At 41.6% G+C, this 15546-nt stretch overlaps 1 protein-coding gene across 2 annotated transcripts in view; it reads right to left on the reverse strand.

Moving 5' to 3' along the window:
* Window positions 1-500: 500 nt before the first annotated feature.
* Window positions 501-15546, reverse strand: part of LOC144493630 (protein eva-1 homolog A-like) — a 298521-nt gene continuing 283475 nt past the window's right edge. For both annotated transcript variants that reach the window (XM_078212884.1, XM_078212885.1), the window contains 2 exons: window positions 11980-12141; window positions 501-2120 (listed from right to left, as the gene is read on the reverse strand). In XM_078212884.1, the coding sequence (XP_078069010.1) occupies window positions 1753-2120; window positions 11980-12141 (530 nt within the window). In that variant the 3' untranslated portion in view covers window positions 501-1752. The remainder of the gene's footprint in view (window positions 2121-11979; window positions 12142-15546) is intronic.

The raw sequence follows: 15546 nt of genomic DNA on the forward strand, positions 1-15546 counted from the left end.
CTGCCCCCGCCACGGGATTTAGAGTTGAATTCTCCAGCCCTTTCTGCCAGCAGGATCTTCCAGTCTTGTCGAAGTCGAATTTGAGTCACTGACGGCAGCATAGACAAGGAATGCAAGTCACCATCGACATCAACAGGATCGGAATATCCTACTGGTGGCCAGTAGTGAGCCACCTCCACCACAAGAAAACTTGCCGTGGGGAGCTGTATAATTCCACCCTTAGTACCGGGATGGAAGAATTCTGCCTTGTGTGTTCCCTTGGTGTGAGGATTAGGTAAAAGGCATGGGGAAGAACTACCTCAATTGGGCAACCTTTGTCTTTCCTTGGCATGACTTCTTTCATGTTTCATATTACCTAAAGCATGAAATGCTGCGATTGGGTGCTTTTGAAGAACCACCAGGTTTGTTCAGGTTTTCACATATCTTAGTGCAGCCACACTCTGATTTGGTATTGATCCAGGCCCAATCAATCTGACCGTTAAAAGAACAGAAAACAATTTGCATTTGGAAAGCTTTAATAGTTTTCTCTTGTGTTTTAAAATTACAACATTTTTTTACACAGTAAAATATCAAGTATTTTTGTCATGGTTTTGTGGCTTAAGGTTCTGAATATACAAACCTTGTTAACCCATCACAAATCTTTAATGGAATGTCAAAGAGAGATTCTGGTCAATCTGATTTTCTGGATTTTTTTTTCACTGGAACTGTCTATAGCAGTCACAAATGAAACCACACTGCATGACTGTATACTCAGTTCTCCTGTATGTCAAAAAAGCTGAGCATAAACGCTTAACAATTCTTCAGTCTGAGTATACTGAAATATTGATGTGACTCATGTCACCAATGGAAAGTACTAGAAATACACAGCAAGTCAGGATCTGAAGTCGAAAAATATTTTGATGTTCACCAGACCTTCTCTTTCTAGCATTTTTCTTTTTCTTTCAGTTTTCTAGCATGTGCATTATTTCTTTTTATCACCCTCCGGGACTAAAAATTGATGCTCAGAAAACTGGGCAAGCTGACTCTTATTTGTGCGCACTTTGTCACAGTTCTCACCAATTTCAATGGTGAGATCCTAGGAGAATAGTAACATTCAGAATAAGCATTTCCTTTTGTAAATCTTTATCCAAGAGAAGATCACGCTTTGGTCTTGTCCAACTAACCTTTGGTATATTACATTCATACATCCTGATTTGGTCATTTATAAAGTTTTGTTGATGCAATAAAATGTTTTCTGCAAGGACTTTCCAATCAACAGCAACAAACAAGTTGGAAACGCAAAGGCACATTCATGAGTATTTCTCTGAAAATCACTATTCAACCTCTTTGAGGCTTTTGTTCCCTCAAATGTTGTATATCCAGCAAAACATGAAAATTCACAATTAAACTTTAACACATAAAATAACAGGATTTTATCCCTGAGGCACCAGTTCAGATTTGCCACTGGAAAATAAATCTACAAACTTGTTAAATAAGATAAATTCCTTGATGAATTAAGGCTGAGGTCATTTAGTGGATACTGGTAACAATTCATTCTTCAGTTATTAAGGAGGACAAATTGGCTTGAATACTTGGAGAAGTTCTTTCAAATGCTTATTGAAATTAAGGTTCTTTACTCCAGTTACGGCTCTGGAGATGCACCCAGAGCTGAGGATAACTATAGTTCCAGTCACAAACAGCTGGTGGGTGCTGAAAGCACCATCATGTCTTCCAAACCATTACCATATCAAAATTGCAGACCTAGATGACACATTAGTAATAGCGATTCAAACTCCTAGTGGCAGGAATGTCTGGCTGGCCGTTCATCCAAATCTCCCGAATTATCCGTTCTCTCTCTTCCAACCTCTGTGCCCGTTCCAGTTCTTCTGCTGAGGTAAAAACGTTCATGTTTAAAGTTCTCTCGAAGCGGCGGTGCCGCCTGGCAGATAGATCGGAAGTAGTATCAGAGTTATCATCATCACTGTCATCGTCATCATTACTATCCTCCTCATTTGCAGCCTTGACCGTTGATTTCCTAAAATCTGTCCGGCAGGATATCCTCACTACCAAAGCACACAGTGTTAGAATCAGTCCGATGCACACCCCAGACACGAAATACAAAGCGGTCTTCTCAGGATTCTCTGTAAAGGAAACAGAATCAGTTTAAGTTTTTCAATTGCTTTGAATAAGAACATGGTGCATCCTCCTTAAAAACTTGTATGTCCATCCTTTCTGCATATAGAAGCCACAACCCAATTCTCTTATTCAGTTTATCAGAAGATCAGGAGAGCACAGCTCACCACTTCTCAACAGATGCCATCAATGAAAGTGCATCAATGTATACATTTGGGTAAAGGAATGTTCGCTGCTTTCTATCTCCTTGATTTTTATCTGCTCCGTCCAATGTAATGACTGAAATGTTTCAGCTACCCCTATATCCACTTCTAAGCATTTTCCTAAAATGTCTTCCAGTTGATAATAATTGATGCATAACAGCTGTTGCCACTGTTAATGGTCTTGGAGACAGCAGTTAAAATCGATATCTTTAAGCAACTTCTTTAATTTTCATCTAAATTGCAACAGTTAATAAGAGTGGCTTCATTTAGATTCCACTTGATCTGCATCCTTGCGTAGCCCCAGTCCATGCTGACCTAATTCAAGCAGCCCAGGAATTCCTATTATTTCCAATGGCATAATATAAATTCCAGTCCTCAATACAAAAAAGAAATATCTTCTTAACGGTTCAAATGTCACTCTATCCTTCTTAGTTGCGAGCTGTAATTGGCGCCAACCTTTGCATGTTTGCTGAAAGGCTTATGTGCCCTTCAAGTTATTGGTCAGATAAAACTTTTACTTATTTTGCCATTCACCGAAACTCAGGCTGTCACTCTTGTTGACAAATTTATTGAGTCACTGTTATGAGTATTTTCAAATTTTCCTTTTATTTGAATCAATGGTAACCTAAGTGATAGAAAAGGCTTCTACAGATAAGCCTCAGTTTCATTATTTATAGTAGTTAATATTTAACGCATGTAACAATTCATCAATCAAAATGAAATTCTCCTCATTGTAGCCAAGTGTCTTGCCATGCTGCCTTGTTAATCTTTAACCGCCTGAGCCTAAATTTATTCTATAGCCTGTAGCCCAATGTGGTCCTTAAGTATCACAGGGCACTGAAATTTACACCCGGGAAACAAATTCATTTGCATTTTAATTAACAAAAATAAGAGAACATCTATCAAGACAAGTTCATGTGTATGGAAAGATAATTAAACATATTTATTTTCTCTGAGCAGTTTCCTTTTGAGCTCCGACTAAATTTGTTTCATCTACAAAGCTTGCTTTTCTTGCTGAAGCTTCAGATTCTAAACAAATAATGTGTTGTACATGCTTGCTTAGCCAAGCTATCTGTAGATTCACCGATAGATTTGCTTGTATTCAGTCACCATGTGAAAATTGATTAAAGCACTTGGTTAATGCATAGCCATGGGAGAAGTCAGCTGCCAGTGGGAGGGCATTTATAGCTACCCACCCACTGTATTTAACTGTACTCTTACTGGTTGTCAAAGCTTTGCAGTAAAATGTAGAGCACCATCTAATCAAATCACAAGACCATAAATAACTGTCAACTTTAAATGACTCCATATGCACTATTTCAGGATTAATCCTTTTGTCAACTTTACTTGCACTCAAAAATTAAGTTAAAGCTCCAACATTTCTTTTAAAGGCCAATGACTGACTTAAAACTCATTTTTTGGAATAAAAAAAAGAGTTAAAAACAAACGTTCAGGTCTGCAAGTTCCCTGTGTGGACTTGAGAAAGTGTCCTTTTCTATCAATGAATCCAGTTACATGTCAGAGTGAATGTTTTTCTAAATGGACGCAATGCCATCAGCCATTTGTCCAAAATTGGGAAAATTCTGTGTTTACCAGTCTTTTATTTTGAAGTTGAAGGTCGATTTGGAGGGGAAAATAACTATAATACACATTGTTAGATGTAATCAGTTTACAACCCAACAAGGTATGCAACTTGGCAAAACAGGACATTTAATTATTAACTATTGCTTGCAGATGGGCATGGCTGTATTGTATTCAGCAACTTTTTGTATAAAGTGTAACTTCAGGATTCATGTGCCACTTCTGCACCAAAATAAAAAGTGTACTGTTAATAAAATTGAGCAAATGTAGTTTATTTAGGAATTACTGTAGATTGCATTGCAAATATATTACTAATTATGAAATAGTTACAGAAGCAGTGCTCGATATTCATTTGCCTTTTGTTCATTATTCCTGTGTTAGCCAACAGCCACTTTTTTTATGCATTCATGGGATGTGGGCGTCGCTGGCTGGACCAGCAATTATTGCCCATCCCTAATTGCCCTTGAGAAGGTGGTGATGTGTCACCTTCTTGAACTGCTGCAGGTCACGTGGTGTAGGTACACCCACAGTGCTATTTGGAATGGAGTTCCAGGATTTTGATCCAACAACAGCAATATATTTCCAAGTCAGGATAGTGAATGACTTGGAGAGGAACTTCCAGGTGTTGGTAACCCCATGCACCAGCTTCCTTTGTCCTTTTTAGATGGTAGATGATAGTGGTTATGGATTTAGTAGATGCTGTCAAAGAAGCCTTGGTGAGTTCCTGCAGTGCATCCAGTAGATGGTACTCACTGTTGTCACTGTGCATCAGTAGTGGAGGGAGTGAATGTTTGTGGATGGGGTGCCACAGTGGCATTGTGGTTAGCATAGAATCATAGAACCATAAAATCCCTACAGTGCAGTAGGAGGCCATTCAGCCCATCAAGTCTGCACCGATCACAATCCCACCCAGGCCCTATTCCCGCAACCCCACATATTTACCCTACTAATCCCCTGACACTAGGGTCAATTTAGCATGGCCAATGAACCTAACCTGCACGTCTTTGGACTGTGGAAGGAAATCGGAGCACGCAGAGGAAACCCATGCAGGCACGAGGAGAATGTGCAAACTCCACACAGACAGTGACCTGAGGCCGGAATTGAACCCAGGTCCCTGGCTCTGTGAGGCAGCAGTGCTAACTACTGTGCCACCGTGCCACCCCACAGCAGTAGCACTGCTGCCTCACAGTGCCAGGGACCAGGGTTTGATTCTGGCCTTGGGCGACTGTGTTGAGTTTGCATGTTTTTTTGAGCAGTCCCATTGTCACTGATAGTTTAACAACAACTTGAGATGTAAGGAAGAATCTTTATAACATTTAATGTGTTTGGGCCACAGATTGTGTGTGTCAACAATCCATTTCCTTCCTCATTCATTATATAATTTTTCTGTCCTCCTTTTCAATTAGTAATACTCTACAATCACATGAAAACTATGTCAATTTATTGTTACAGCATAACTTTCCACATGATCAAAATTATTGTCAATCATACTCCAGCAAAACATATCAGCATGACAGACAAAATAATCCAAATCATATTACAAGCAGAACCATAAAGTAGCTCCAAGAGCTATTTTCTGCCAGACTCACCGCAACCACCCACGCTTCCCCCACCAACTTAAAATTCATGGTTACCACAAGAGAGACAAACAAGATCCATGCTGACAAGATAAGGTATTGCACCCTATCTTGGGCTTGATCTTAGCCAAAAGGGCAGGAAACGTTGGCTCTGTTCTCTCTCCACAACAAGCAATTAGATAATATTCGCATTTCCCACAATATCTCCGGAATTACAATTCCCTCAGCTCATCGTACTTTCCTGAGCAGATCAATTCTTAGGAGCCATTGTTCACCTAATGTAATAAAAAACAGAAAATTATGGAAATACACAGCAGTTCTGGTGGCATCTGTGAAGAGAGAAAAGCAGAGCTAATGTTTGAGGTCTATGACCTTTTACCAGAACCTCTGCAAATGATGTGAATGCTGCCGGAGATGGGGGTGAAATAATTATGACAGAAACAAACAGGCAAGAGAAGTCACTCAAAATGCTGGAGATCTGAAACAAACATAGAAGGTGCTGGAAAAACCCAAGAGGTCTGGCAGCATCTGTGGAGAGAGAAATGGGGTTAATGTTCCGAGTTCTGTATGGCGGTTTTTTTGGAAGAAGAATTCTTCCACTGAGGAACAGTCTCCAGGTTTATCTTTAGTGCCTGTGTATTAAGGACCATCTGGGCAGGGGGCAGGGATGGTCGCATGTGCACAATACTGGTTGCCCAATTTGCCTTCCATTGAGATAAATGGAGGAGAGACGCAAGGCCCTGTTACAAGAGTGTGATCCTACCCTTTAGACTCAGCTCCTCCTCTAGGCAATGCTTAATTCGGAAGTGGTAAGGATTAAATTGTACCCAGCATTCCCTAATGACTGCATGCTCAAGCCTGTGAGCCTCGCACACAGAGCATCACGGCTGACATTCCCATATTCATTCACGGGATGTGGGCATCACTGGCAATACCAGCATTTATTGCCCAACCCACACTGCCCTTGAGAATATGGTGAGGAGCCACCTTCTTGAATCACTGCAGTTCACGTAATATAGCTACACCCACACTGTTGTTAGTTAGGCAGCTCCAGGATTTTGACCCAGCAATGGTAAAGGAATAGTGGTATATTTACAAGTCAGGGTGGGGTCTGACTTGAAGGGGAATGTACAGGTCATAGTACCACCATATGTTCACTGCCCTTGTCTTCCTAGATGGTCGAGATTGAGAGTTTGGAAGACTCTGTTAAAGGAGCCTTGGTGAAGTTGCTGCATTGCATCTTGTAGATGGTACACACTACTGTCTCTGTGCAATGGTGGTGGAGGAAGTGAATGTTTAAGGTAGTGGATTGGCTGCCAATCAAGCAGGCTCTTTTGACCTGGGTGATGTCAAACAAACATCTGCTAGGTGATCAGTAAGTTTGCGGACGACACAAAACTGGCAGGACTTGCAGATAGTGAGGAACATTGTCAGAGGCTACAGAAGGATATAGATAGGCTGGAAATTTGGGCAAGGAAATGGCAGATGGAGTTCAATCCTGATAAATGCGAAGTGATGCATTTTGGTGGGAATAATGTAGGGAGGAGCTACACGATAAATGGAAGAACCATAAAGGGTGTAGAGACGCAGAGGGACCTGGGTGTGCAAGTCCACAGATCTTTGAAGGTGACGTCACAGGTGGAGAAGGTGGTGAAGAAGGCATATGGCATGCTTGCCTTTATAGGACGGGGCATAGAGTATAAAAGTTGGGGTCTGATGTTGCAGATGTATAGAACGTTGGTTCGGCCGCATTTGGAATACTGCGTCCAGTTCTGGTCGCCACACTACCAGGACGTGGAGGCTTTGGAGAGAGTACAGAGGAGGTTTACCAGGATGTTGCCTGGTATGGAGGGGCTTGGTTATGAGGAGAGATTGGGGAAACTGGGGTTGTTCTCCTTGGAAAGACGGAGGATGAGGGGAGACTTAATAGAGGTGTATAAAATTATGAAAGGCATAGATAGGGTGAACGGTGGGAAGCTTTTCCCCGGGTCGGTGGTGACGTTCACGAGGGGTCATAGGTTCAAGGTGAAGGGGGGGAGGTTTAACACAGATATCAGAAGGACATATTTCACACAGAGGGTCGTGGGGGCCTGGAATGTGTTGCCGGGCAAGGTGGTGGAGGCGGACACACTGGGAACGTTTAAGACTTATCTAGACAGCTATATGAACGGAGTGGGAATGGAGGGATACAAAAGAGTGGTCTAGTTTGGACCAGGGAGCGGCGCGGGCTAATTGTTCCTGGTTTCTCGTTTCAAGGCTTCATTCTATGATCATCTTGCTGGTGCCAGTACAGAGCGAGACTGCGGATAGTTGGGAACCTGTCTCGGGGGCAGGGAATTCATATGGTGTTCGTGGAAGTGGAAATGACTAGGGTTGGGAAGCATTTTCCGATCAGGGCCATTGTGATCTCCTGGACTCGTTTCGATCGCCTCAGGGGGTCGGAGAGGAATTTCCCAGATTTTTTTTTTCCCCATATTGGCCCTGGGGTTTTTCACTCTGGGTTTTCGCCTCTCCCTGGAGATCACATGGTCTGGAATAGGGGGGTGGGGGTGAGTTAATAGGTTGTAATGAACAAAGCATCGTAGCTGTGAGGGACAGCTCGGTGGATAGGATATTGGTATGTAGATAGGCTGGAAAATTGGGCGGGGATCCTGGATTCAGGATTCAATCCTGGACCGGGGAGCGGCGCGGGCTTGGAGGGCCGAAGGGCCTGTTCCTGTGCTGTATTGTTCTTTGTTCTTTGTTCTAGCCTGTTAATGTCCTGTTGAATGCAATTGGTAGCATCCTCACTGCCGGCCATTATTTGTTATTATTCCTCTCAGTATTGGAATATATTTTCAATTTTAGTTTTAGCTTTGATTAAACAGGTATTTCTTTAATGTAACCTTTATAAAAATGCCTGCTTAGATGCACAATTACAACAAATAACTACTTCTACCATGCTGTTAGGGTCTGCTTTTTTCCATCTGTTTAATGACATCCATTTCAATTGCGCTGTAGATAAACTTTTCCACATTAGTATACCCATCCATATGTCGGAATCTATTAAAGGCGCTGAACTATTTCAGTAGCTCACTAGATCATGAATATTCAGAGAGATTTATAAATTACAACACCCACATCTTTTTTCCACTCGAGAGATTTAAGTTCCTCGTGATGCATGGTGGACACAGATGTGGTGTTAATCTACACATATGCTGTATTAAATGACTTGAGTATTAACATTACAGCTAAATTTTAGGAAAACCAAAACTTGGCTCCCACCAGAAATTCTACTTCTTGCAGCTCCTGCCCAGCCATAGTCGAAGAATAAATCAAACATCCACTCCCTCCACCATCGACGCTCAGTAACAGCAGTGTATACTATCTACAAGATGCACTGCAGCAATTTGCCAAAGATCCTTACACAGCACCTTCCAAACCCACGACCATTCAAGAACAGCTTCTTCCCTGCTACTATCAGATTTTTGAATGGACCTATCTCACACTGATCTTTCTCTACACCCTAGCTATGGCTGTAACACTACATTTTGCACTCTCTCCTTTCCTTCTCTATGAACGGTATGCTTTGTCTGTATAGCATGCAAGAAACAATACTTTTCATTGTAAACTAATACATGTGACAATCATAAATCAAATCAAATCAAAATCATCTAGAAGGTCAAGGGCAGCAGATATATGGGAACAGCACCACCTGCAAGTTCCTCTCCAAACCACTCACCATCCTGACTTGGAAATATATCGCTGTTCCTTCATAGCCGCGAGGTCAAAATCCTGGAATTCCCTCTCTAATGGCATTGTGGGTCAACCGACAGCACATGGGCTGCAGCGATTCAAGAAGGCAGCTCACCACCATCTTCTCAAGGGCAACTAGGGGTAGGCAATAAATGCTGGCCAGCCTGCGACACCCATGACCCACAAATAAAAATTTTTTTAAATTGAACAGTTCACAATTTTATCAACATATTCAATGTCAAACTGATTTTCTAACCCCAAAACCTCTCCATCACAAAACTGCCACCTCCATAACATCATCCATGTCCAGTCTCTTATAGGTCATCTGCAATTGCCACATACATGCCTTTATTACTATGTATTACTCCTGTCTGGGTACCTGTCTTTTACATTGATTAACGTCAGTCTACTTAAAATGGTGCCACCAGTGTGCCAGGGGCAGTGCTGAGGCATTGGGGCCTGAGTAGGGGTGGATTAGAGAGGCAGTCTTGATGGGGGGGAAAGTCAGGGAACTTGATGGGTGCCATGTCAGGCAGCGAAACCCATTGAGAGGGCCCCAATACTACCAATACTGGCCCCAATACTGGTGACACATGTCGGGGAGGCGGGGTGAGGGAACATACTGCCAATGAGCGGGGGGGGGATTCCGGTGTCCGTGGGAGAGAGGGAGGGGATCTCCCAGTGCACTGTGAGTTTGGGTCGTCCTTGTGAAATGGCACCTGCACTCTGAAGCTGAGCTCATCGGCGTGTTTGGGCCCAGTCCCCCAGTCCCATTGCGAAACTCCAAACTCACTAAAAGTGACTGTGTGGGAAGATTGTGGTGCAGAGCATGCCTGAGAGATTGGCACGGATTGCTCCATTACTCTCACCATTATTACACTTAGAAATTTTTTGGGAGAATCCCACCCAACGTTGCCAAACACAGCTGTGTGTGTCATTATTATTACTAGTTTTAATCCTTTCACCAAATTAACCATTAATATGTTATATTGAAAATGATTATGCAAGAAAATATATGATAGTAATGTCACCAGGTATTTAACATTTAATTTTAGTGGCTAGGTATGAGGAGGAATGCATTAGCTACAGTATAAATATTGTTGCAACGGGAATAGAATATAAAAGTAAGGACATTTTCCGACAGTTGTATGGGGCGTTGGTGAGACCACATCTGGAGTGGTGTACAGTTTTGGTCTGCTTATATAAGAAAGGAAATAAATATGTTTGAAGTACTTCAGAGAAGGTTCACTTGACTGATATCTGTGTTGAAGGGGATCTTATCTTATGAAGAAAGATTGACATGTTCAGCCTGTATCCATTGCAGTTTAGAAGAATGAGAGATGATTTTATTGAAATACAAGATCCTGTGGGGGCTTTCCTGTCACCTTCATGGAAAATCTAGTGGCAGTGGTGGTGGTGGGGGGAGGGTGAGTGGTCGGGCCTTCAGCTGCATCCCATTAATGTGATGCAAATGAGGTTTATGCCAGCCTTTGGTGACTTTTCCAAACCATCTTTGGGGACATTAGCAGAAGGATCCATTGTAAATGCACGCCAAAGTGAAACCGGTTTCTGGGCCTTCCGCCCCTGCCAATGAAACCAATGGGGGGGGCGGGGGGATCATGAGAGAATTCTGCCTGTTGTTAAGTAGAGAAGGAAGAGGATGAATGCTAATATTCACCTCCTCCTGGCTCAACATTAAACTTTAAAATGCACATATTTTTGTGCTGACCAATTGGTGAGGATCTCATTCCTGCTCCATTCAGGGTTGTCCAGTTCCTCTGACAGATCCTAAAACAGATATCTTCTACTTAATTTGAGCATGTGAGGGCTCTAACACCTATTTTAGATGGCCATCCTACAGCTGAAAAAATGCCCAGACTCAATACAAGGTCAGAACTGTAAGATAAAAATAAAATAGTGCAGATGCTGGAATCGGAAACAAAAACAGAAAATGCTGGAAAATCACAGCAGGTCTGACAGCATCTGTGGGGAGAGAATAGAGCCAACATTTTGAGTCCAGATGACCCTTCGTCAGAACATTTCTGACCCCCCCCCCCCACCCCTTCATCGGTTTCGATGGCAGGTGGTGGAAGGCCCAGAGTTGTGTGCATTTACAATGGATCTTTCTGCTAGTGCCCACCAAGATGGTTTGGAAAAGCCACCAAAGGCTAATGTTCTGACAAAGGGTCATCTAGACTCGAAACATTGGCTCTATTCTCTGCTCACAGATCTGTCAGACCTGTAAGACATCCTTCACATACAGGTTAAAAGCAGATGCTTTTGTTTCAGATACAGGATGGATGTTGGTCCCTAAATGACCATTATCTCACACTTATTATTAAGGACAAGGACAAGTGTTCAATCCCTCTTTATCTTTGTTTATCCATGGCCCTAATTTCTTCCAATTGCATAACTCTAATTAAACTCTACGTTCCACTGGTAGGAACCTTTTATAATCTCCTTCCTTTATCTCATCACTGACAGCAAAACTTTCGACTGATCCAGGGCCCAGTCTCTGGAATGCCTTCCAATAGTGTATTTGCCTTTCCACATCTCCCTCCTTTAAAAGCTTTCACAGAATCCATCTCTTTAACCAAGCCTTCAAATACTAACCTCTCTCTTCTTAGGTATGCATTCACCTTCCTGATGATTATCTATGACGCACTGAATAGAATTGCAAGTTGCCTTATTTTAAGAAAGGAATGTTTCTTCTATTACTGTTATTAGTTTTTACACAAAGTAGTAAAACAGAATTGGAAGCATTGACCTACCTGTGATATAAGAATAGGTTTCCAAAATGTTGCTTAATAATGCCATTTCAGTCTGAATACCCCTCGTTTCAAGAAGTTGTTTGTCTATCTCATCCAGTGGAGCTGGTAGGGGCTTAGCATCCATTGGGTAATCAAAGGCTGATCTTCCTTTTTTCTTTTCTTCTGCATTCATACACCAAAGCATCAAGTTAAATATTGAGCAGTACATAGCATTTAAGGCAATGATATGAAACAATCTTAGTTATGAAAATTATAAAATCATGATGTACTTACAATCAAATTTCAAACAATAATTTTAAATCATACAGAAAAGAAGACATTGATATACAGCAGATGAGTGTCAGGGCTGCAATCCACCATGTGTGACTGTTGTATAATGTGACTATTTCTAGACTTTAGACCAAATACATTAAACCATTGTTCACCACTTCACCAGAAGCAAAAGGTGGAGCTGATGGATTTTATTACTAACTTCAAAGGCTTTTTTATTATATTTATCCAAGACAAGATATAACTTCTCCTCACAGGTTATAGATAAGGACTGTTAATAATTTAATTTAAATTTGCTGAGGGTTGCCAATGCTTCTGTAAAACCGCCATTGAGCTTTTATCAGTTACTTCCCAAGCTTTGTTTCCAGCTGTTCAATTTTGATATGTTCCAAACAAGTTTCCAGGAAATCCTGAGTTTCTGCTGTTAAAAATCTGTCATTCAGTTGTTACAAAAGATTAGAAAAATCAACTTCTTTGCATTTCAGATCTTAAATAAAGTTAAATATAATGGAGCCAAAGATCTGCAGTCCTTCTAACTCACTCCCATTCTACCCCTTCATCAAAGAAGGGCGGGATGTTAGACCAGGACACTGATGCTGTTTATGGCTTTATTCCTGGTGATTCTATGTGATCCATCTGCCCCATACAAGACCAGTGGCATTGGTCAGGATGGCATCATGAATTCCCAATACAGAAATTCCCACATGTCCAGCCTCCCAATCCGAACAGCAGGCCGTTCCTGGTTTCTCACCATTATGACACTTTGAAATCTTTTGGGAGAATTCACCAAAAAGAGATTTAGGAATGAAATTTACTATTGATTCAATTTAGAGGCAGCATTGTTAGGATTGGTGCTAGGCTTTAAAAGGTGCTCATCCATACTCTATATATATTCACTTAAAGGAGGAGGTTTGACTCTTGGGTGGGAAGGTGGCTTAATGAGTGGGAGGCTGAGTCAATTTTAACAGCTGAGCCCCATGGACACGACTCTAGCTGACTTTCCAACCAAGTTGACCAGAGACCACCAGTAAAAGACTCCAAGTATACAACAAATATTGACTTCAACAGTATAATCACCCAGGAAAGATATGAGGAGCAGCATGTTTAAAGCTTAACATAATGCATAAGACGAAGAACATTCAGATGCATAATGATCACAAACAGGCATGACATTACTGCACTAGTATGTTCCTAAACTATAATCACATGAGAGAAATTGTCCTTAAAGAATTGAAAGAAACAATTTATGAACATTTGGAGAGGTATAATATGATTAAGAATAGTCAGCATGGCTTTGACAAAGGCAGATCATGCCTTATGAGCCTGATTGAATTTTTTGAGGATGTGACTAACACATTGATGAAGGAAGAGCAGTAGATGTAGTATATATGGACTTCAGCAAGGCATTTGATAAGGTGCCCCATGCAAGGCTTATTGAGAAAGTGAGGGGGCATGGGATCCAAGGGGACATTGCTTTGTGGATCCAGAACTGGCTTGCCCACAGATGACAAAGAGTGGTTATAGATGGGTCATATTCTGCATGGAGGTCGGTCACCAGTGGAGTGCCCCAGGGATCTGTTCTGGGACCCTTACTCTTTGTGATTTTTATAAATGACCTGGATGAGGAAGTGGAGGGATGGGTTGGTAAGTTTGCTGATGACACAAAGGTTGGAGGTGTTGTGGATAGTGTGGAGTGATGTCAGAAGTTGCAGCGAGACATTGATAGGATGCAAGACTGGGTGGAGAAGTGGCAGATGGAGTTCAACCCAGATAAGTGTGAGGTGGTTCATTTTGGCAGGTCAAATAGGATGGCAGAATATAATATTAATGGTAGGACTCTTGACCGAGTGGAAGATCAGAAGGATCTTGGGGTCCGAGTTCATAGGACGCTCAAAGCAGCTGTGCAGGTTGAGGCTGTGGTTAAGAAGGCATATGGTGTACTGGCCTTCATCAATCGAGGAATTGAGTTTAGGAGTCGTGAGATAATGTTGCAGCTATATAAGACCCTGGTCAGACTATACTTGGAGTACTGTGCTCAGTTCTGGTCGCCTCATTACAGGAAGGATGTGGAAGCCATAGAAAGGGTGCAGAGGAGATTTACAAGGATGTTGTCTGGGTTGGGGAGCATGCCTTATGAGGATAGGTTGAGTGAGCTCGGCCTTTTCTCCTTGGAGAGACAAAGGATGAGGGGTGACCTGATAGAGGTGTATAAGATGTTGAGAGGTACTGATCGAGTGGATAGTCAGAGGCTTTTTCCCAGGGCTGAAATGGTTGCCACAAGAGGACACAGGTTTAAGGTGCTGGGGAGTAGGTACAGAGGAGATGTCAGGGGTAAGTTTTTCACTCAGAGGGTGGTGGATGCATGGAATGGGCTGCCAGCAACGGTGGTGGAGACAGATTCGATAGGGTCTTTTAAGAGACTTTTAGATAAGTACATGGAACCTAGTAAGATAGAGGGTTATAGGTAAGCCTAGTAATCGCTAAGGTAGGGACATGTTCGGCACATCTTTGTGGGCTGAAGGGCATGTATTGTGCTGTAGTTTTTCTATGTTTCTAAACAATACTCTCATTATCTTATTGAAGGGTATGGAACAACTAAAGATGTAACCAAGTATCAATTCAGAGATCTGGTCTGAAGAAATTTGATGAATGTGAAAGGAATTATTTGCAGATGAATGGATGATAATAATCATAAACACTTATTAATATAAAAAAGCTACAAAATGGGAGAGCCCTGTGAACCTTTGTGATAATGCAGATTAGCCACCAACTGCAGCAAATAAAGTTTTCTCAGAGGAAAGTTGATAATAATCAGCAATGTTTTGTGGACAAACATATGTTAGTAACTTGCATAGTTGCACATGACTTGCTGAGGAGTCTAAGATTGTGCATTCTTTTTCTTGTTACTTTTAAGAATGGAGATGAAGCTGCCAATCAAGAACTAAGTAGAAAATAATTCATACTTTGAAAGCTGCAATATCTTCCCTTTACCTTTTTGTGCATTAAAAATCTTATATCTGCATCTATTTCCTGTCAAGTTTTTCCCATTATCAATTCCTATAATGGAAACTGTACGTGTAAACTTGATACATTGCACATCAATAAAGACACAGTAGCACATCAGCTTCATATTTCACAGCAACTCATTCTGTACTGAAATTCATATGATCTATCTATCATCACTTTTCTGCTTCTCAAACTTCTGCAAATTCTGCTGTTTAGCTATAAATATTAAATCAGTGTTACACAAAGTAGGGACAGAATTTCTGATTTCAATAGGGGGGTGGGATTTTCCGG

The sequence above is a fragment of the Mustelus asterias genome, chromosome 5 (assembly GCF_964213995.1).
Source record: "Mustelus asterias chromosome 5, sMusAst1.hap1.1, whole genome shotgun sequence".
Classification (NCBI taxonomy): Eukaryota; Metazoa; Chordata; class Chondrichthyes; order Carcharhiniformes; family Triakidae; genus Mustelus; species Mustelus asterias.